This window comes from Puntigrus tetrazona, unplaced genomic scaffold, assembly GCF_018831695.1.
Source record: "Puntigrus tetrazona isolate hp1 unplaced genomic scaffold, ASM1883169v1 S000000472, whole genome shotgun sequence".
In the NCBI taxonomy this organism is placed as follows: Eukaryota; Metazoa; Chordata; class Actinopteri; order Cypriniformes; family Cyprinidae; genus Puntigrus; species Puntigrus tetrazona.
Window position 1 is genome coordinate 1078088 of NW_025048114.1, and position 23330 is coordinate 1101417.

Here is a 23330-nt window from a genome sequence, read left to right on the forward strand (position 1 = left end):
CGCGGCTAATCATCTAAAACGGTTGATCTTCAAGAGTTCTTTATGTGCAACCCACTGAAAAACAAATTAGAGTTTCCGAGTTTCAGCAAGTTTTGGAACGTTAATGATGTTTCCGATAGTGGGGTGTCAATGGCTTTATAGCACATTGTTGCATGATGTTCTGAAGTAAACACAATAAAAATTAACCGGGTCATGCGTTCATTTTTGCATTAACCATGATGAAAATTGCATAAGATAACGGCACGAAATGTCCAACTCAGGCTCATTGAATATACATGCTTGTGGCGATGTTTTTGCAACATTGACATTAAGTTTCACATTGCATGTTGTGAAGTGAGACATCCAGTGAGTGCAACCTTAATTTTTTACTGAAAACTCCTATACATGATATATTTTGTTGGGGGTGGGGGTGGTTGGGGGGTCGAATCCGTCCTCATTGCTGGCGATACAGATTTACGTGATAAAAATTTTATTATAATTGTTTTTAATTCCTTCAAAAGCGTCAGTTTTCAAATCTCGCAACACGTTAAAATCCTTTGCACGTTATAATATAATATCGTGCAAGGAATGTCAAAACGCTGGCCCTTTAAATCATACTTTGTGTGAAAAGAAAAAAAAAATTAAGTTATTTAATGCCTTTAGTGTTTAACTTCAAACTGAACTGTTTAGAATGTGTTTTTTTGTTTTTTTTTTAATTTTCGCAGAAACATAGGCAGAGATTTCCATTGAGCCTGTGTTGGTAATTTAATAAAAGTTGACAAACGTACGTTGGGTCCTACGCCCCCGACTCTGAAACTCGTAGCTTATAGAAAATGACGAGTTTCCCACTCGTAACAACTTTGTGGCGGCGTTCATGTGCTTTCAACTCGTTAACACGATGTATCCAACATGACTTGAACTGTGACTGTAGCTTAGTAAGTTTCAGGATAATGCAGCTTTTTCCACTAAAAAAGTTTTTTTGTTTTTCTAATTAATAGAATAGTGCATAAATATGTGCTTTGGGATGCTCCTATTGACTGCTAAAGTTGCTTCAGCGTAGCTATGTTTCGTTATCAGCTTGTACTGTAGCTAACTACTTTTTTAGTTCGGCAAATGAATCAAATCGTGAGCAATTTGTAACTTGACGAATTTTAAGCAGTCTTCAGTTCGACGAATCTGTAATCCCACAATCGGTAGCATCAGTATAGCTAGCTCATTTTTGTTAGCTGCTAATGATACATGCTATAACTAACACTAATGCTATCTAATTATTAGAGTTTGTAAGTTGACCGATATAACTGGACAAACGTATTTTGCCTGATTTAGCGTAGCTGGATTTGTTTTGTTAGCAGCTGAAAGCATAGCTATCATTTCGGTGAATTCGGTAAATTCTTAGAAGAGCTGGTAGTTAATTTTCTAAAAAGCAACACTTCATTTCATGCATTCTACTAAAAGTGAGTAACTTTGCAACTACATGTTAACTAGCAGTCGTCTGTGTATTAGTCGACTGTCTGCTTAATATTTCATATATAAGACTTTATTTTGGGTCCACAACATACTACATACTAACTATCAGAAACTTTGCAAGTATATGTCAGCTTGCTCTACTAAACCTAAACCTAACAGTCAACTGTGAGAATTAGTAGACATAGTTACAAAGTTACTTAGTTAGTAGAATGTCAAAAGTGGACTATCAAAATAAAGTCTAACCGCAGTTTGAAAAATAAACCCAATCACAAGCAGTTTATAACTAGACAAGTTTATAACTAGTTTATAACTAGTTTATAACAAGTTATGAGTAGCTATATATATATATATAATAGTAGCACTCATAACTCATAATTACACACCAGTGTAGCGAGCTACTTTTATTAGCAGCTAATACTGCATCGAACCACTTTTTCTTACGAAAAAACAAATCTTGAATAGCTCAACTCGGAAATGCAACAGCATCGGTAGTTTTTGTTACTCGTAATCACTCGAAAAGCCGAAAGCAGTGGGAGAAACATCCCCGTTGGAGATATGTGAATGGACGGCTGATTCAATGGGCCACCTGAAAGACGCTCGCTTGCAGACGGCGGCGATGCCAATCGTCGAGCGGAGCAGATGCGGCGAATTTAATTCCCGTAATTACAGACTTTTTGCCTTCGTCCCCATTTGCGTGCGCTTTTGATAAGCCGAATGGGAAAAGGTCAAATGGCGCTGGCAGGGATTACGAGTTGGATTCGTTTCAAATCGTATGAGGGACACAAACGCGTCGTTCTGAGGGACAGCTGTTCGGATGTCGTTCGTACATCTTTTAGCACACAACGTAGAGCTAGAGACAGCTAGGATTGATGCGAAGGAAGTGTTAAGTTAGACATAGTTCAGTTTTTTCAGTGCAGTGGAACAGTGTCGGTTTCAAAACACTGAGCCAATCAGATGTCTCTGGGGGCGGGGCCAAAACATTTGCATTCGTATAAGAGATTCGAATGTTTATTTACCTTATGCTCACTTCTGTTGTGCTACGTCTAATTGTTTTTGGTCTTCTATGACCTCCACCTTAACTTGTGGAACTATTTACGGCTGTTCGGCGAATATTCAAAGGGAAAATACTATTAAGACGAAAATTGGCGCAATTGGACATTGCGCATAAGGCAGAAGTATTACATACATCACCGCACTACAGATAAAAGACATTTTACCAACATTTTTTGCTAATGTGACTTTTAGAGTGCCATAGTGAAGTGCAGAATGCTATGCAACACTATTATCCGGAAAGAAATTGTTAAAAGTCCTGTTAACTTTATCGTAATATCATTGTGTGAATTACACGGGAGGCTTAGATTTCCCCAAAAGAAGGCAAAATTAAAGTCTGAGAGGTGTTTGTTAATCGGTTTTAATTCTACAAACTGCATGATAAATGTTTTACCATTTTCTCATCACATATCCATAACCAAATGTTTTATTAGTTATTTGCCGCATATGTTTTAACACGACAGCAAGCAGATAAAAGAGTTTCAGTTATATTTTCAATTTCAATATATTTATTTATTTATTTTTAAATTGAGTTAAAAAGACTAGTAATCTAGGATTTATTTACTTATAAAAAAATTATATATATATATATATATATATATATATATATATATATATATATATATATATATATATATATATATATATATATATATATATATATATATATATATATTTCTCCAATTTTTTTTTAAGGAAATGTTTTCAAAAAGTCTTGTTTTTAAAAAACGAACGGCCTCATGTTTATCTTTGCAGTAACATGGGCTGCAAGGGTTAAGGTTCATACGAGGGTGATGTCAAATGTCGTATCTACCGGCACACTGGCTAACTTAGACGTCCGATACGAGGACACGACGTTCGTTTAACAAAAGCATACATCTCATTAATCAGATTCAGAATATTAATGTGCATGATTTAGCAGAAGAGAATCCCCCAAAAAACACGGAAAAACTGCATGAAAATGTGAATTAAGTGTCACATATTTGAAATCTCTGTCATTTGGTCTCCTGAGATTAAAAAAGCTGCACTCCTAATATAAAATTAAAGTAGGTGATAGAGTGACCTTAAATATATTTACATATCCTCTCAAGTCATTTTTTCAGCCAGCTTCCAGTGAAAGCACTTAATCGTAGTATTTGATAAAGGGATTACTGAAGCATATTACGCTGCTGCAGAGAAATCTGCCAATTTGATTCGAATATTTCTTGTTTCCTTTTCGCACACGTGGCAAATCTTATTTCTGTAAGTAAAATTCAGCATAATGTGAGCCTGGCGCGCGTGTCTGAGTTTCTCATGACCTGGAGTGCAGCTATTATCTGTTTAAAGAGAGGCTCTCCAAACCTATAATACCCAGAAATGCAGACGGTGACGTGTGTTTGACTTCTTCCTCCTCACGCTGTCTTCATTCATCGAACAGTAAATAAATAAAGAATAATAATAATAATAATAATAACAACAACGGTGATCTTCACATCTTAAGGCAACCTTGTGTGGCTTTAACCAAATTTGCAGTCATTATTATATTTTTTTTTTCATTGCAGATTGATTAAAAAAATTAAAAAACTTACGTATTTACAAAAATATATAACAAAATATTTACACACGAATATAAAGAGAAAAGAAATGTGTATAGATCTTTTTTTATTTTATTGTAGATATTTTGACATGCTTTATATCTATATAATATATATATATATATATATATATATATATATATATATATATATATATATATAGTTCATGATCTGTTTCTTTTTTTCACTTGTAAAAAGCAAGATGTCATTTTGTACAGATATCACCACTTAATAATATAAAAATTAATATAAATTCCTTCGTTGACTACATTTGCAACTTTTAAAATACGAATCACGTTTGCAACCTTCAACGAACATGTTTAAAACACAGCAACCGACGACCCTCTGAACTCAGTCAAAGCTGAAATATCCTCAAACAACGACGCTCACGTAGAAATATCCCTAACTGTGCACCCGGACGCCTGGCCGAGATCTAGACCCCCTGCTCTTCCTCCGAACCGGATCTAAACCGCGCGACGCGAGGGTTAACAAACTTCCACGAGTAAACACGCGTGCGAACGGCGAGCCCTTAAAGACGCTCACCCGAAGCGAAAAGCATTTCCAGAAAAGCTCCCCGAAAGCGGGAGCCTCGAGCGAACGGGCGAATAAACACCTCGCGTTCCCCAAAGTGGCATCGTCGAGCCCAATTATCGAAGTGCGCATCGTAAACAAGCCCCGAACTTTTGATTCGCGCTCCATTCATGCGGCTCCCGCCAGGAATAGCCTTTGATATCGTTAAAGCAAACGATTATCCGAACAAACAAACAACAACAAAAAAAAAGATCCCCAAATACCTTGAGACGCCCAAAGGAAGCCTGCGGCCGGAGAGATGGGGGCGATACATTTCTTCCTCACATTCTCAGCAGCTTCCTCTCTCTGCGGCAGAAAGCAAATGCTTTGAGACTCGGTGGCATATTTAATTAGAAGCAAGCTGTTTGCACTATCAGTGTGAGGATCTACCTCGCCAATCTCTCCTGAGTCAATCTTCCCCATCTCTGATTTTCTTTTATATTTATGCTGGAATATTTAATTGTAGACAAAAGGTTACTCGGGCTGCATTCACGGCGCACAGGCAGAATAATCTGCTTTAAAAGGCTTGACATTTCAGGCTTTTGAAAAAGGCTGAAAAAAATTATATCCTCGCTTTTGTTAATCAATGAAGTAGAACTCTCCTGAACAAAAGAATTAAATTGCTTGGTTGGTTTAATAAAACCAACAGAAATGGCTGCTTCCTCTGGGCTTTTTGTGTGGAGATGCGGCGTGTGCGCCCGCCACTGTAATTCCATATGATTTGGGGGCCAAACTCTCATTTTTCGCACGCCGTTGGCTCCCGCGATCCTTTTGAAGCTCCAGCCGGCGAGCCAGGAGCTCGCGGGGAACGCGTTTGTCATTAGACGTGACTTTCGCTGACTGCGGCCCCCGTCCACTACAATTTACAATTTCTATACCGTCCTTCGCTGGAGAAAATGCGCTGTAATTATGCAAACGACGGGGGCAATAATTAGGACCTTCAACCGTTCATTGTACTGCCGGAGTGAAATCCATCCCGATGGGAAGAACCCTCAGCGTTTCCTGAGAGCCCGAGGCCGGCCTGAAGCCGGAGAACTCGGCCCGAGTCGCTCGTTTCTGGGAACGATTCGAAAACGACGTTTAGAATCGGAAGAAAGAAGAAAGGAAGTCGCGGGTCGAGCGATCGCGGCGAGCGAGACACCGAAGGTCGAAATTAGAAAACGACGACTATGAGATAAAAAACGATTGAGATTGTACATACTAAAAAGTCTGAGTTGTGACGATCACGGCATCAGTCGAAGTCGAAGGGATTGCGAGACGCTGGGTTGAAATGAGGACTGCGCAAAAAGACGAAATTATGACGATTGCGAAAATCGAAAGTCGGGATTTTGAGATACCGAAAGCCGTAAATAGCCAAACTCTTGAGTCACGATTGAAGGTGCAATTACGAGACACCGAGTCATAATTAGGGTTTGAAACAATGCAGTTATGACAAACAGAAACAATTACGAAAATCAAAGTCGGAATTTTGAGATACGTGTCATAAACAGCCAAACTCGTGAGTCACGACACAAGATCGAAATTATGAGATAATATAATACACTGGAATTATGTAACAATTGTGACATAAATCCGAGTTAAAACTGTGATTAAGTAATCTAAATGATAACTTACTGTGTCGTAATAGCGAGAGCAATTATGAAAATAAAAATCAAAGTCAGAATTTTGAGATACTGAGTCATAGATATGACATAAATAGCCAAACTCTTGAGTCACGATTGAAATCAAAATTATGAGACACTAAGTCATAATTAGGGTTTAAAAAATTTTTATGATGACAACAAAAACAATTACGAAAATCAGTCGGAATTCTGAGATATTAAGTCATTAATTAATTAAAGTCATTAATTAAATTAAGTCTTTAAATCTAAATTATGAGATACCAAGTCACACGTATGGCACGAAAGGCCAATTTTATCAATCATGATTATGCGATGAAAAGTCAAAATTATAAATCATAATTAAAGCGAAATTATGACAGCAAAAATAATTGTGACTTAAATCGACGATAAAATGTTATAAAAAGAGATTTAAGAGATACTAAATCATAATTATGGAAATAATGAAATGATCAAAAACAACAGTTAAAAATGTCAATATTATAATTCATAAAATACTGAGTCATAATTACTAAGTGATAATGAAGACATAAAAGTTGGAATTATGAGTTAAAATACTAAATTATGATATACTAAGTAATAATTATGAGATTTATGTAGATTTTACATAATGAAAATCACTATTGTGGTTTGGTAAATCATAAATATTACATAAAGGGACATAATTCAACAGTCAAAATGATAAATCATGATTGTAGGGAAAAAATTAAATACTAATAATGACATGCTGATTAATAATAAAGTAAAAATGATCGATACATACAATAATGACACAGGTCAACACTATGACATACTAAGTTATAATTATGAGATAAAATGTCTAAATTGTGAGAAAAAAAGTCATAATTGTAATAATTCTGACATAAAGTCTGCATTATGAAATTATATATTTTTATTTTCAGTATTTTATCATGCACCGCACTGCAATACAGTCGTATCTCTCTCTAAAATTACTTTGCTACACATAAATAAATAAATATTTATGCAATGTATGTAATGCAATTGTAAAAAATTTTTTTACTTGTTTGTTTATAAACTTTGACAAGTTTGCACATTGCACATATTAATTACGCGTGCCTCGTGAAAATTACATTTATGTATGACAGTAATAGAGACTATCACAACAACAACAAAAAAACAATATCTATATTTTGATTCTGGTGTCACGTGCTCGTTGTAATATGGCGCTCGGTCGTCATATATGACTCTATCCATTAAATGTGTTGATAGATTTTGGCCTGTTTACATGACTTCACTCATTCGTGTCATATTTAAGTCTGGGTTTACTTTATCGCGTTTGTATGTTTCGTACAAATCGTCGTTTCATCAGAAAACGCCGTCAAACCGCCATACCGTTTCACTGTTGCTATGGTTACCCCGCGCTTCGGCACAGCGGCAAACCGAGAAGCTCTAAAAAAATAAATGGGTTGCGACTTACGATTTACGACGCCGGTTCGTGCGTCGCGACGTGCTGGCTCGTTTTGCGGCAGGACGCACTCTGAAGTTCAGAAGTCAGGACAACAGCAACACATGAGCCTGACGTTTAGCGGCCAGTTATGATTACAGTTATGATTACAGACGGTCGCAACACAGGATCATAGCAGAGGAAATGGTAAGTGTCCCCTCCTTCGCTTCAAACCGGCCTGACGTGATTTCATCGCGTTTTTTAAGCAAATGAGATGTAGCATTAGCACGTTGCTAACTGACAGTGATTTCCAGCGCTGTTACTGACTGCCTGCCCGAGCAAGTCATTCGTGCTTGACATTTTATGTTTATTTATATGTCATGAGGATGCAAAACGTTAAGCTTCAAGTGAAACTTTTGCAATCTGGCTACGAGTTAATACTGTCCGCTGTACCTTGTGAGAAATGTGAGATACGATTATGATGCATGTAATCAATGCTGCGAACGAGAAATAGTCTGTATGTGTTGTGATTGACGTGTCTCATGTGTGGCTGCATTAAATAATGCAAATTGCCTCTCAATTAATGCAAATTGCACAATCAAGGGTTATTGTTTTATGTGTTTTAGGCTAGTACCATGGTGGCCGTGGGCCTCACCCTAGCAGCAGCAGGGTTTGCAGGTATGATGCCAACAAAATATGAAAAAAAAACGCGCACGATCTGTCGATTAATTAAGCCTGATTGTCTTCTAATGGCTCGTTTTTTTTTTACAGGTCGCTATGCAATGCAAGCTATGAAACATATGGAGCCGCAAGTGAAACAAGCTCTAGAAGCTTCCAGATCTGCAAGTTTGATTTTCCTTGCTATGTAATAATCCATACTTTATCTCATTAAATCGTATCTTAACTAACAACGACGATATTTGCGTGACAGGCTTTTGGTAGCGGATACTACAGAGGCGGTTTCGAACCAAAGATGACGAGGAGAGAAGCTTCTCTTATTCTTGGCATCAGGTAACCTATGTTTTATATCTTGCTACACTAAAATTGCTCATTTTTTACATTATAGACTATATTTGCACAAAAAAACTTACTTTAAAGCTTCATTTCCTCCAGTTAGGTTCCACCCTATTACACAGCACTCATTGGTTGTTTTTATTTTCCGACTGTCATTCTGCGTTTCGTTTTTTTAAATGTAAAACCTGCTTAATTTTGCTTTACATCTTTTACATTTCCACCATGTTAGATTCCATCCTGTTACACAGTAGTCCTAACATCACATCTATACCAGACGCAACAGCGAAGGTCTGTCCACCCCGGAATGCGACGAAGTGATCGATAAATATAATTCGAATTTTGTGTCTGTACGTCGTGAATAGAGCACGGCATTAATTTACTTTCTGGGATTTGTTGCGTTGCTCCACGTTCATACATCATCGCTGATTATAATGCATTCTATTGTATTTTTCTGGTGCCGTCTGGTGTAGACATGGTGTAAAAATATTAGTGGGTTTTTTTCGCACTTTGTCTTTATATCTTTTACCCTTTATATTTGCACTATGTTAGGTTCCACTCTGTTACGCAACACCTTAAAATATATTACAGTGCAGTTGTTTTTAAACAGTAATTGTAATCAGGGAATTTTGTGAAGTTTCACCCCGTTACACAATATTGTATATTGCAATGTAGTTGATTTAAAAATAAAACAAAAAAAAAACCTCTTTGATTTGTAATCAAGGAATATGTCCAACTGTTAAAGTAGAAATCTGTGCGTTTCTTCAGACCTGTTACTGTATCTACAATCCGTTTAACTTTATATCATTTACATTTCCACCATGTTAGGTTCCATCCTGTTACACAACAGTGTATATTACAATGTAGTTTTCAAAGACCGACATTTATTTGTATTCAAGAAATAACTGTCAACGTAGAAATGTAAATGTTTCTTCAACCCTGTTATTCCCGCTTTGCATTATTTTTTTTCTAAAAAAAACCTTATTTTTCACCCTGTTACACAAGTGTAAAATATCCTACAGAGTAGCTGTTTTATCGATTACTGATTTATAATTAGATATGCGCGACTGACGAAGTGAAAGTCATACCACGTTTCTGTTTTTTCCAAAACATTTTCACTAAGTTCCATCCTGTTACACAACAGTGTAGAACATTTATATAGTTTTTTTACATAATTTGTAGAGCTGACAAACTAAAAACTTAAATATAATGGTTGAAAAACACTTATTTTAAAAAATCTGCTTTATCTTTACAGCTTATACATTTCCACCGAGCTTAGCTCCACATTTACACAACAATGTAAAATAATATCAATGTAGTTCTTACTAATTTTTATTAATTTGTAAATAGAGAATACGTACAGCTAACAAAGTAGAAATTGCAGTGTTTTTTTTTAGCCCTGTTGAACCACATCTTTTCTTAAGATCTTCTTCGGGGCCATTGACACAAAATACTTTTCCCCCTTTATTATAAAAGCAGGTTGCAGTTGTCCACCCTGAACTACAAAGAGATTGACAGCCAGTCGGAATCCACCAGATTTAAAGAGCTTGAGCATTTCAAGCAGCAGATGATATAAATGCAGCACATATAATAATGTTATCATGCATTGGTGTGGATGCTAATAGTTCTTCTTATTAGTTTTTATTCTTGATATGAACAGGTCCTTGTTGTTACAGCTTTGGAGTGGACTTCACTAAATTAGGATTATTGGAAGTTATCGTACTTGCTGTGAATAGGCCTTAAATCTGCTTTCGGAGTCAGAAAGTCTTAATAAATAGTATAATATAAGGGACCGCACAATACAAGTCTGACTCCTGTGAATTTCATTCTTTCCTTTAGTCCTACCGCTAACAAAAACAAGATCAGAGAGGCACACAGAAAACTGATGATTTTAAACCATCCCGACCGAGGTGAGACTCAATATCGTACAAATCTCTGCAGGATCTGAATTCCTCTGAGCCGTCAGTGCTATTTGTTTCTTCGACAGGCGGATCCCCGTATCTGGCGGCAAAAATCAACGAGGCTAAAGATTTACTTGACGGGCAGACGAAGAAATAAATGTTTGATGGGGCCCTGTCTGATGCACTTGAATTCTTACGTGATCATTAAACACCATCTTTGTCATCTAGACCTGATCTCCTTTTGTACGCAAATGAATTACACCACGGCTAAATGTGCGACCCGTATCAAATCAATACCTTTTACGAGCGTACATTTTTTTTTAATACAATCACAATTTCTAAACGAAAACGTCATTGCGCACCGAGTCAGAATTTTTCAGCCCAACTTTCGCACGTTAAAAAACAAACACAACCTCGCTTTGTTTCAACCGCGTTTACGCTCTACCTCCGAAACCCTCGTCCGTCATAAATACGGGTTTGATTTTCTGTATTTTCGTACCTGTAGCAAGCATTTCATTAGGAAAGGATGACAAATAAAGTATGAAAAGTTTGGACTTGGTGCGCGATTACCTTAAATAGTACATTTTTTGGCGCGCTATTCCAATCTCTAATTGGTTATCGCTATCAAACTCGTTTCCCGAAAATGTATTTAAAAGCTTTATTCGGACAGAAAAGACCAAAACACCGGATGCACCAACTTTGAAAGACTGGCTGGAAGATCAAATGTTTATTTATGAACTACCTGCATACAAAACATATTGCACATCAAACAACCAGAATGATCTTTAAAAAAAAACCATAAGGACTAACGAACGTAGTTTACAGAACAGAACATCTGGAAATCGATCTTTCAGTAGTCCAAATTTGTAATTTGCGTGCTAAGAAGTTCAGGCAGTTTAGTGTTAAAAACCACTGCATCGTTAATTTTAAATACTGTACATTTTAAAATAAATAAAACAAAAGGCTCCTTTAGCGAAACAGTCTCGGCTGCCACCGTTACAGCAACCTAACAGGCAAAAAGATGAAACCCAATCAATCGTTCAGGAAGTGTACATACAGCATTTAAAATGGACAGTTAGCAGACCAGTTTCCAGACTAACATTATTCTAAAGGTCAAGAAATGACTATTCAGTGCAAAACGTCCTTTTTTTTTTTTTTTTTTTCCCCATAACCCCTCGTGAAGAAGTGGTTGCATATTAAAACGTAACAAAAAGCAGCTAAGGATGTCTGGGAGTCTTTCCGTATTCAGACAAGTTGTCGCTGTTGTTGGTTTTTGTTTCTGTTTGCTCTATAGCCAGCCAACATAAATGTTGAAACTACGCTCTGAAGGCACAACATCTGATCAGGAACACAGGTGTGACTTAAGTTTAGGTTGTTTTTTTTGTCGCAATTTTTTTTTTTTCCATTGTAATTATCCGTTCCATAGTGAAGGAACTGAAAAGTGCAATCGAGAATGTGGAAGTCCATACGTCTATCTTTGGCAAGCTTGTACAAGCACTATTGTAAAATCGTAAAGGTTATGAGTTTGGAGAAAGAAGCCGAGCGGATTAGGAGACTCCGTTGACGACGGCCGGCTTGCTCTGATCGTCTGCTTTGGAGGGACCGTTGCTCACGGCTTCAGCCAGGCTGTGCTCCGATATGAAGTCCACTTGACCCTGCGGACGACGCAAAACAGCTGCCGTTAACAGCCTTTTCCCTCAGCTTTCAGCCCCTTGACCAATGAGATTCAACCACTAGTCCAGTTGTTTGTGGAGATCACCGAACAAGGGTTATTTGCATCAATAAAACAACATTATGGATGAGATAAGAGCGTTATTATAAAACTAAATGTCTTTGTTAAAGCTGTAATAAAAACAAATGGTTTTACTTCAGTATAATTGACATACTGTTGTTTTAAATTCAATTTATTGTGTCTAATTAAACAATTCTTTTCGATTTTAGTTTTCCCCATTTTGACACTTTTGTCATTTTAGTTTGTTTTGTTGTCTATAGCATTTTTTTTTATTATTATTTATTAGTTTTAGTACGTTACATTAACAAAGTGAAATGAGAATGCCTTTGCAATTCTCTCAATTTTAAACAAAATTACCTAAATCGCTTTTTTTTTGGTTGGTGTGCTTAACCATAATAAAATTGACCACAACATAAAAATACACTTTCTTTTTAATACTAAATAAAAAAATAATTTAAAACAAAAAAGCTGGTAAATTGTAAAATGGGAATTAAATCTGATGATTAAGTATATATATATATATATATATATATATATATATATATATATATATATTTATCACAGATCTACATAAAAGAATAAATATGGAGTCACCATGTCCTTTTTGTTCTTCCTCAGATCTTTTGGGTTTCTCTGTCTGCTTTCAGATTCAGCTCGTGATATGTAGTCAGCCACAGTAACTGCAAGACATATCAATGATTTCATTAGCAAAAAAAGAGCCTGCGGTTTTTAATTCAGAAACAAACATGCACAAAGAAGTTAATGGCTATAAAAAAATAGTTAGACCGAAACGGCCGAATCTTGCCCGAATCTCAAGTTCAGACTAACAGACCTGCATGCGTTCACATACACCATGCAAATCAATACCTACTGCACTGAAAGCAATGTTATTTGCAATTGTGTTAAAGTTTAAATTAATACGTCCCAAACGAACATCATTTGTAGATAAACATAACTAATACCAGAAAATAAACAACAAGGGACGGATTTAATATTTTGCCAATTTTATCGGCTCGTATTGCAGATATGCCACCGATATAAACCGATACTATATATTTTTATTTTATTTTATTTTTTTACAGAACATATAACAATGTTCATCATGTAATTGCTTAATTTGTCCAACTTGTTTGCCACTGGAGACCCAGTTCACTGTAGCGACAAGTGTTGCCAAGTCTGCAGTATTTCTGCGCAATTAAACTACTTTAACACCGTCGCTATAAGCTGTAGAGCCACCGATAACGTGATATTTAGTCACCGGAAAGCGAATCGTACCAGCGAACACAAAACAATTTAAAAAGTAAAATAAATAAAAAATCCCTCCCAGAAGCAATTTGGTAGACTTTGGTGAGACCAGGCAACCCTTTCAGTTGACCTATTGGTAAGCCCCGCCCATCAAACGCAGATGAGCCAATGGTAGCTGAGTATCAGTGGTGAGTGGTGCCAAAGAGAAACACTGAAAAACCAATGGGAAAGTGATGTGCTTGTGGCGATAGGGGCTTTTTGCTCTGTTTTGTTTGGATTTAGGAAATGGAATAAAATAAATTCTAAGCATTCAACCCCGATCCAAATGAAGACCAAAAACACATTCCTTTTCTGCTCGTCATGCACATTAAGTTACAACTTAACTCTGTTTACTGTACTATAATATTCACAAAGAATATCGGCTGATACACCGATACTCCCTAATATCGGTATTGGCCCCCAAGAACCTCTACAATTAACTTTCTTTATTTCCCTAAGGCCGTTGCGCTCTGGGTTTAGTTTAGAGTCCTGATGTTATTCCAGGCGATCAGTGCCATGCAGTTTGGACTAACACTCGCTTGAACACAACCCCGGTGTTAATTCATAGCGGTACCTGGCTGCCTCTCCTCAGGAGGCCGGAAACGACGGCGGCGGCTGCGATTGCGCCGCTGCGGTTTAGCTTCAGCATCATCTACAAGACACCGGTGAAAAGCCTGACCTTAAATACTGACAGCCGTTTTGGAAAAAAAGTCATCCGAGGTGGTCGCAACTTGTGGAATTTTTCTTCATGCTGTTATTCCCGACCAAACAAGGAAGCCAACAAAAATCGATGAAAATTTTAAATCGTTTAATTCGCATTTGACGTTTTACCACGATTTTTTAATTTTTTTTAACGGAGCGAATGAGTGAATAGATATATTACCAAATGTTAGAATCATACACTTTGACAAACTTTCCAATGATAACGGTGGAAAGAAAAGATCAATCCCCCCGCACGTCTGATCAGCCGCTCACGCGTGACGCGCTAATATCGCTTTATAAAATTTTAATAAATTTTATAAAATTTTATACAAATATTTTTACTTTAATTTTTACTAGAGTTGACTAAAAAAAAATCATAAACGATTTCCATATCACCCAGCTCTACTATAGAGTTAAGTATTTTCTGTGATCGTTGTAAAAATAGTAGTTGTTAAAAGTAAATTTTTTGAGTTGCGAGTGTTACGATGAAAGGAGAGAATGTATTCCTGCAGTATCTTCTACCTCTTTTCCTGTATTTGTTTGTTTATTCACTTTCAATTTATTAAAGGGTTACTCCACTGTCATTGATCACTTCATTAAATCACCCCCACTTCTTTTCCAAACCTGCAAAAGCTTTGTTCGTCTTTTGGATGAAAACTGGATTTTATTATTTGAGTACAAAATGTATCCTGGTCGCTTCACAACAATCGAATTGAACTAATCTGACGATTACTTGGCAGCCGACGGGACGCTCACAAGCCTCCTGGTTTTCAGCGAAAATATCTTCAATTTGGTTCCGAAAACAGACGAAGCTTTTACGGGTTTGGAACGACATCCCAAATGTTCGTTCTGGGGCGGAGTGACCCTTTAACGCCGTGACTGAATCATAACGATCTCTGAATAAAATATACAAGGTGTACGGTTTATGAAAAGACATTTCAGACACGCACTTTTTTAATAAATCTACTTTTGCTGTAACGCTATTTCTAATGGAGCGATTCTAAATAAACCTCAGACAGCTGCGGTGTGTGTGCTGTATCTGTTTGTGCTCACCGAGGCCGTTCTCGCTGAGGGAGGCGTTGTCGGACTCGCTCATGCCGTCCATGACGGTGGTGTCTTCGTCTGTTCGGCGACGGCGGGAGCGTCTGCGGCGGTTGGTGTTCATCTGGGAGTCGCTGGCATCCGTGTCTGCCGTTTGATCCGTCTCTGTGTTGTCCAACAGGCTGTACGGGTTTCCATCTGGATCTTTCAGAACTAACGTGAAAGACAGGAACTGAAGTAAGTGTTCACTGGGCAACACACTGCCTGTGTAAAACTTTTACATGTTTTAATAACTTCTGAAATTGAGTTTAGAATACAGATGCTATCAAACACTAAATATAGTACACTTCATTTTGATAAAATTATTTTATTTTACAAAAATGCATAATTATTAACATGTTTTTTTCAGTGTAGCCTAAAACTGCTACCACAATATAATTTATATAAACACAATACAAATGAGCAAAAACAATGAAACAAGGGACTAAATATTTAAATCATTGCATTAAGGCATATTTTTCTCCTCTATAAAAACAGAAATGCAAAAAAATGCAAAAAAAAAAAAAAAAAAAATGCAAAAGCTGAAAAATCTTTCAATGCAACCCTGTAAAATATTTGTCGTTTTTAACCTTGAAGAAATTATATTTTAGACAGAATTATATTTCTATGGTGCAGTAAATAAGTTAAATAAATCTCAATACATTAAGGAATATCCTAAAATTTACCAAAAAATATATTAATTTAAATACCAATACATTTATATTGAATTGTGGAACCGAATTTGAAGAAATAAAACAGCAAAATTTCTCAAAAAAAAATTATATTTCATATGGTATTTCAACATATATCGTGAAAATAAATTGAAAAAAAATTATTCAATAGTTTAAAGAGATTTTTCGATTAGACATGGTCTCTCATCGTTATAATGTAACAAAACCATTTCAAATGAGTCAAAAAAACCAGACTGCAGCACATGGGAGGAAAATAAAGCAATAAAATCTGTGCTGGTGAATAAACTCTGCTTGTTGAAGGGAGCCAGTGTACCTGAGCTAATGGAGTTGGAGGCCCCTCTTCCTGATCCGCGGCCTCTTCCCCCGGGCCCTCCGCGGCCCCGGCCCCGGCCCTCTCCTGCTCTCCTCCTGCTGTCCCTCTGCTGTCTGGGGTTGCGCTCGGGCTCCTCTGCCGCCATGGACCAGTCGCTCAGCTCTTCCTTGCGCTCCGAGTCGGTCTCCGAGGCGTACGAGTGCTCGGAGTTAGTGCCTGTGCAGGAAAAATATTACCATATACGTTAGTGCTCTATTTTTTTAATTATGGCAAAATACTTCTTCCTCATTGGCTGATATATAAGAATATTCAAGGCAGTTTGCGCAAGGAAAAACGCAGAATGTGATGTGAAGCTCTACCGTAGCCGGACGTGTATCCGGGCCCCCGGCGGCCGCGGCCCCTGCCGGTGTAGGAGCGGTTGATATGGAGGCTGGGTGTGCTCTCCTCGGCGCCGTAGCCCTTGTCCTTGTCGGCGGGCCGGTTCGGGGCGGGCCGGTAGCCCATCCCGATCTGACGCAGCTGCTCGTCGATCTGCAGCCGCTCCAGACGCAGCTGTTCCACCTCCTGTCGACACCAACAAGAGCTTGAGCGTCTCAAACACACCAGAGGCCTTTCAGCACCTCTCACACTCACCTTTAGGTATGCAATATGGTATTCCAGTAGGACCTGTACATTGCTGATACTCTCCTTCGTACCAACAAATGTAAATGGCACCATTCCCTATTAAAAACAAAGAATAACGTGCATTATTGGATGTATGTCTATGTTTTGTTTTTGTTTTTTTAATTTAAAAAAAAAATTTCAGGCGTCTTACTTCCTGTCGGGGGAGTTTGTTGTCATTGTCGCCTTCGATGCGCACTCTCACCACACCAGATTTATCCACTATCTCCTGGATCACCTTGCCGTTTTTTCCAATGACCTTCCCTACGTGAGAAAATACGACATGATTGTTTTGCCAGATAAAGTCCGCAAGACATTTAGTTTTTAAAAATGTATTTTAATCTCTTAAAAAATGATCACATGCCCGCGTTTTGCGAGTGAACTCCTGTTACAAATTAAATAAAATAAATTAAATTTAGACTATTTAAATTAGATATTAAATTAAACTTATTTTAGAAATGGAAACTTTAAAAATAGACTTAAATTAGAATTTTGCTTTGGTAACTAACAGAAATAAGTTTGTTGAAATATTAAAGTTAATGAAATAAGAACAAAAAAAACAATAATAATAATAATAATATTTATTTATTCTTTTTATCCTGTTGCAAAAATGTCCTGTTAAATAAATAATTCTATAATGTGATAAACTAATAATGTAAAATAGATAATTAAATTTGTATAACCTGCAATAAAAATTAAAATAAAGATAACAATGATAATAATTTAATAATGTTTTGAGAAGGTCTGTTGTAAAAAATGTCCTGTAGCACTAAAATAATGTGACCATTAAAACAAAAACAAATTATATAATAGACTTTAATAACAAAACGTAATGACCGTACTGTTATTAAATAATACTTTTTTTAAATGCTTATCAATTTTATTATTAATGCCCCCCCTAAATTTTTTTTTAACAAAGCTAAATCAAAGTAAACAAAAAAAAAAAGCTAAATCTTTTACATTCAATTTTTAAACAAACATACCAACAAGATTGCGAGGAATCTGCACAGAGTCTTCCAGGAACTCCAGGTAATTCCTTGCTTTCTGTACGGCCTCAGCGCTCTGCAACGTAAGGCGTGAGAAAACACCGTGAAGGCACTCCAGACGCTGCGTGATGTAATAAGAGCGCAGGAAGCTGCCGCACCTCTCCGTAAACCCTGAAGGTCCCCGTCTCCTCGTCCAGCTCGATAGCCGTCACTCCCGTCACCTTTCTGGCCTGCTGAATGTTACTGCCGTGGCTTCCGATGGCCAGACCCATGAGGTCCTCTCTCACGGTGAACTCGTCCTGAAACGCCGAGGCCAGCTGCTTCGTGCTCTGCAAACACACAGACGTTCAGACTTCAAGCCTCTCTGGGCGGCGCGCGTCCCGCATTAGCACTCGAGGCGGCGGATTCACCTCCAGATGTTTGGTGGCCTCCTCGTCCCGGGACACCAGCATGAGTTTGGTGCGGATGCTGCGTAAATGCATGTCACTCAGCAGGGAGACGCGCTTGACGCTGGCTTCGTTCATGGACTGGTGATGCGAGGAACATCGTGTCGGTCAAGACTTTGTGGTGTTTAAAGTTGGTAAGTGGAGTGCTGAGGTTAACTGGGACTCACCAACACAGTCAGCTCGCTTTGCTCGGGGCTGTAAACGATCCGGATGGCTCCGACCGCCTTTTTAAAATCCTTGTGAGCTTGTTCGTTCTCGCATCTAACACGGGCAGAGACGAAAGAAGTTATGGTTTTAACCACAACTGATGCAAACAGCTGAATTCTAAATATAACAATTTGCAAAAAAAAATTTAAATAAAAAAAAAATATATATATATATATATATATATATATATATATATATATATATATATATATATATATATATATATATATATATATGTGTGTGTGTGTGTGTGTGTGTGTGTTTTTTTTATATATATATATATATATATATATATATATATATATATATATATATATATATATATAGTTTATACAATTTTTACCTACAATATAATATTAATGTATACAAATATTAAATATAAAGAATATTATATATATATATATATATATATATATATATATAAAAATATAAATAAATGTGTATATAATATTTACAAAAAAATATATATATATATATATTTTTTTTTGTAAATATATATATACATTTATATACACATATATATATATATATATATATATATATATATATATATATATATATATGTGTATATAAATGTGTATATAATATTTACAAAAAAATATATATATATATATATATATATATAATATTCTTTATATTTAATATTTGTATACATTAATATTATATTGTAGGTAAAAAATTTTATAATAAATAATAACAAAGGTCTTGTACTCACGCTGCTCTGAGATCTTCAGGCACGGGAACGGCACACTTAAAGAAGGTGTTCTTCGTCACAGCTTTATTGCGGTTGACCGGGCGGAGGCGCTCGAAAGTCACGATCTCGTTGTAGGTGGCGTCGCAGGCAGCGTACTCGATGACGTAGAACTGCAGGAAACAAAAGCGAAAGTGAACTCGGAGCTCTTCTGGAGAAACAGAAAGCTTAGGCGCGTGACACTCACGTCTCCTTTCATCATGCGCACTTTGGCCAGCCACCAGCCGCAGGGCTCCTGCTCGTTCGCCCGCGAGTAAATCTGAACACAACCACACGCGTCAAGAGCTTCTGCCAAGCAGCGGGACATTTAGATGTAAAGCATACTTAAAGTACGAGCACAACAAGCAACCGTTTGTCATTCATCGGCTGCCGCCAAGTCGTTCCAAGCTCCGTTTAGACGCGGTTTAAGATATTTCAGGTGAAAGCCGAGAGGCTCGTGACTGTCCCAATTCCCGCCGTCAAGGTGAAGAGAAGTCTTCCATCAGTGGTTCAACTGAAGCTACGAGAATACTATTTGTTAGCAAAGAAACTTAAAATGACGACTTCGTTCAATGATTCGTCGCCATTTTGGAGTATTGTGTGGCATTTAGCAATACTCTCAGTGAATAAAGTTTGTTTGCGTGTTCGTTTTTTTTTTTTTACGTAGAAAAAGTACTCGTAGCTTCATAATGCTACCGTTGAACCAATGTCTTTCACACTTCCGTTCGCCTCGGCAGTCAACGGGACCCGGTTTTCATCCGAAACAACTTCAATTGTTTATTTCGAGAACGAACAAAGCTTTAAATGAGTTAACATGTGATCGAATTTCTTCAAAAAACTCTTTTTTGGGCAGAATGGTGCTAAACGGCTCTAAGCGAGTTCACAAAAGAGGTCTTGAAAGGCGGCGCGATGCTAATAATAAACATGTTGGGCTTCACCTCCACTTCTTCTCCTTCGGTGATCTCCTTTTTGCCGTCAGCAGGAGGCGGTAACCGTACGTCGCTGAAGGGGACTTGTCTTTCGGGTTGCCAGCTGTGAACATATTTTCATGTAACAACGCTCATCTACCCAAAGCTCGTTTCGAAAGCATTAACGTCATGATTGGAAACCGTTAAGCGTCTACTCACTTGTTTTCGAACGAAACGGAGAGCGAGTCGTCGTGTACGTCTTTGACAAAGCCCTGGAACGATGAGAGGGAGAATCAGTTAGTAAAACAAGCGTAAGACGAATACGTTTTTGTTAAAAAGAGAGGTTTTGTTAAAAAGTGAACCCGCTAAAGTTGCGAATTTGCTTGGTTAATGTTAAACGTGGTTACCACCGTTAACTAAAACTACTATGGTTATCGAAAGCTTTAAAATCAGACATAAAAACAATAAATAAATACATTTGCAAAAGCTGAATAATCCACTACATTTTCTGAATTTACTCTAAATGCTACAATTTCTGAGCAAAAACAGCGTTAACTGAAACGAAAATTAAAAAACGAGCATTTTTGTTAACTGAAATAAAGCTAAAACTAAATTAAAAAAAAAATAAATAAAAATAATATATATATATATATATATATATATATATATATATATATATAAAATAAATTATAAAAATATAATACAAGTTAAATTGAATCTTAAATAATATAAAATATTCTGAAAGCTCGAAATATCTACAAAAATGAATACTGCAATAAAAAAAATATTTTAAGGTGCACAGAGTAGTAAAAATCGTAAGCCTGGTTTCACAGACAGGGCTTAGACTAAGCCAGGATTAGGCCATAGTTCATTTGGGATATTTAGGTCATTTCTATAAACACGCTTTAGAGAAGAAAAAAAAAAGCATTATTGGTGTAGTGCAGATTTATAAAAAAAACAATGCGCACGAGAAAAAAAAAAACATAGTTTGACGATTATAATCCAGCTTTTCCAATAACGGCTGATGAACACGTTAAGAGCGCTTTAATATAAACTGTGACTGATCACACACACGTTTCTCCAAAAGGAGTATTATTTTGTTCAGCGTGCTCAATTATATCAAACAAACTGATACTTGGACACTCTCGACAGCAACCGGCTCCAAAATGGAAGTTGGCATCTCTTAGACCTCATCTCGAAATAGCCCGGCGTTAAAATATCCTCGGCGCTGAATGACAGCTGCAGATGGACAGTGAGCAGCTGACCCGCGCCGGGGTGGAATAATAACTTCAGCTGGACTTCCCAACCGGCCCTTGTGTTTATTAATACACGGCCCAAGTAGAAAGATGTATAGAGCAAGTACCACACACACAACACCACACCACTTGGACATTTCTTGAGGGGATCAAAGTCTGGGGGTGCAAGATGCATATGACGGTGTCTGACCACACCTCGGATTATGAATGCGAGCTTTCTGGAGTGTTTTTAGTTCATCTGAAACGCATATGAATCCGACTCGTTTAACCAAACGGCTCGCTTTAATCACAAGCGGTTACAAACGGGTTATTGTGAGCTTCGCTTGGGACGGCGACAAACCCAGCGAGTGTAACGGCTAAATGTTGGCATAAACACCTTTTCACTTCAGCGTTTAAGTCTCGTTAGCTTTCGCCTCGGCGTTTATGTGTGTATATATATATATATATATATATATATATATATATATATATATATATATATATATATATAACGTCGGGAAGCGACACGAGCGAACGCCCGACTGAAAAACATCCAGCGTTGAACAAACTGAAACCAAAAGTCGCGTATCCTAACCTTGAAGCTCGTTTTCTCGTAAAGCAAACCGCCTTTGTGTTTCTAGCCGAGGACGAATACGCGTCAGCCCCGACTGAAGTAATGTTTTCTTATTTAAAAGCCATCCCCGCGCGGCTGCTAACAGGCTAACGGCTAGCAGCCAGCACTATTTATACGAGGCTAAAGTACGCGACGCGCCCCGTTTTCCGACGTTTTCTTCGGGGTTTCGTCACCCTCGCCGTCTTAAAAGACGCCCGCGTGTGCGCAGCGAAAGAGGACGGGGTGTAATCGTGTATTTACCTTATAATAAGCTCCATTGGAGCCACGGACCTCCACCGTCAGTTCCTCCATGTTGAGCGCGAAGAGGATGCTGGGTAAAGTTCTAGAACTGTAGAGGACTCAGCAGTGAACCCTGAGGAACCCCTTCATACTACACGCAGCACTAAAGTGCGCAGCAAAGAAGCGGGTTTTTCCAACTAAAGGTTGGCTTAACTCTGCTTCTGCTGACTTTTACTTTCACTACATTTTGATTCGGTTCCTAAACGATTCACTCGAATGAATCTGAATCAATGCAACACAGCTACTGTAACCCGAACATGTGTTTTATATAAATGCATTTTATAGATTGGCTTACGTTGCATTTGTTACATGTGATAACATGTGCTAAATTAACACTTTAAACATGTAGGCCGGATATGACACATGCAAAAAAAAAAAAAGAACAAGGTATTAATTAACAATAGAACTATTGCTAAAAAGTTGTTGCAGCGCACTGTTTAGCGTTTCCTGAGCTGCTTGCTAAAATGTTCTCATTGTTTTTAGGGGACGTGGTGGCATTCGTGTCCAGAGATGAGTTACTATCTGCTAAGGTAAAAGTTGTTTGTGGTTATAAATCCAGCAGCTGCAGAGATATTCTGGATATCTTACCATAGACTCCGGCACCCGTCAATCATCTGTGTTGCCACGGTTACTGCCCCATCATTCATGTCAGTGGCTTGTTCCTGTGATAACCGGTACATTTAATATCAGTTAATACTATCAGTAGTGATTATTATTTATTTTTTTTGCATGGGCTACTTTACTTTGACTGACAAATGTTTATTAATACAGTAAATATTCACATAAAGACTTGGGTAGTTGAGAAAAAAAAAAAAAAAAAAAGATTGTGTCCTATGGTATTACATAGCAAAAAAAAAACAAAAAAC

General features: G+C 37.3%; 2 protein-coding genes and 1 long non-coding RNA gene across 7 annotated transcripts in view; 1 reads left to right on the forward strand and 2 right to left on the reverse strand.

Annotated features, from left to right (window-relative positions):
- LOC122334060 overlaps positions 1-5048 on the reverse strand; it is a 105126-nt gene extending 100078 nt beyond the window's left edge. Inside the window, exons 1-2 of one of the 2 annotated variants that reach the window (XR_006248719.1) lie at positions 5031-5048; positions 4865-4946 (exon numbers count right to left, since the gene is read on the reverse strand). This is a non-coding gene — a long non-coding RNA (uncharacterized LOC122334060). Of the gene's footprint in view, positions 1-4864; positions 4981-5030 lie in introns of those variants that run through there. The other variant, XR_006248718.1, reaches the window with a different exon arrangement.
- A 2668-nt stretch (positions 5049-7716) lies between these two features.
- On the forward strand, positions 7717-10803 carry dnajc19 (DnaJ (Hsp40) homolog, subfamily C, member 19). The gene is made up of 6 exons (XM_043231964.1): positions 7717-7871; positions 8291-8342; positions 8436-8506; positions 8596-8675; positions 10515-10585; positions 10663-10803. The coding sequence occupies exons 1-6, from the start codon at positions 7869-7871 to the stop codon at positions 10731-10733; spliced, it is 348 nt and encodes a 115-aa protein (XP_043087899.1). The 5' UTR covers positions 7717-7868; the 3' UTR covers positions 10734-10803.
- Positions 10804-11274: 471 nt separating this feature from the next.
- On the reverse strand, positions 11275-22587 carry fxr1 (fragile X mental retardation, autosomal homolog 1). 4 transcript variants are annotated; one of them, XM_043231960.1, is made up of 17 exons: positions 22426-22583; positions 20536-20588; positions 20347-20440; positions 19617-19688; positions 19394-19542; positions 18639-18732; positions 18436-18552; positions 18184-18354; positions 18023-18101; positions 17194-17303; positions 17013-17099; positions 16739-16943; positions 16380-16595; positions 15348-15548; positions 14167-14244; positions 12903-12988; positions 11275-12231 (listed from the first exon to the last, which is right to left on the reverse strand). In XM_043231960.1, exons 1-17 carry the CDS (start codon positions 22474-22476, stop codon positions 12124-12126), a joined length of 1971 nt encoding a protein of 656 aa, XP_043087895.1. In that variant the 5' UTR covers positions 22477-22583; the 3' UTR covers positions 11275-12123. The 4 variants fall into 4 exon arrangements, with proteins under 4 accessions (XP_043087895.1, XP_043087894.1, XP_043087896.1 ...); XM_043231959.1 differs by having other exon boundaries at positions 16739-17099; positions 22426-22587; XM_043231961.1 differs by lacking the exon at positions 19617-19688 and having other exon boundaries at positions 22426-22586.
- Between the last annotated feature and the right edge of the window lie 743 nt (positions 22588-23330).

Excerpts from the sequence above, each read along its gene's own strand:
- dnajc19 (XM_043231964.1), top strand. Across the intron at positions 8,343-8,435 it reads AGCAGCAGCAGGGTTTGCAG|GTCGCTATGCAATGCAAGCT; the intron begins GTATGATGCCAA and ends TTTTTTTTACAG. Across the intron at positions 8,507-8,595 it reads CTCTAGAAGCTTCCAGATCT|GCTTTTGGTAGCGGATACTA; the intron begins GCAAGTTTGATT and ends TTTGCGTGACAG.
- fxr1 (XM_043231959.1), bottom strand. The coding sequence starts at position 22,476 with ATGGAGGAACTGACGGTGGAGGTCCGTGGCTCCAATGGAGCTTATTAT. Across the intron at positions 18,733-19,393 it reads CCTGAAGATCTCAGAGCAGC|ATGCGAGAACGAACAAGCTC; the intron begins GTGAGTACAAGA and ends TGCCCGTGTTAG. Across the intron at positions 12,989-14,166 it reads TCCTGAGGAGAGGCAGCCAG|TTACTGTGGCTGACTACATA; the intron begins GTACCGCTATGA and ends TATGTCTTGCAG.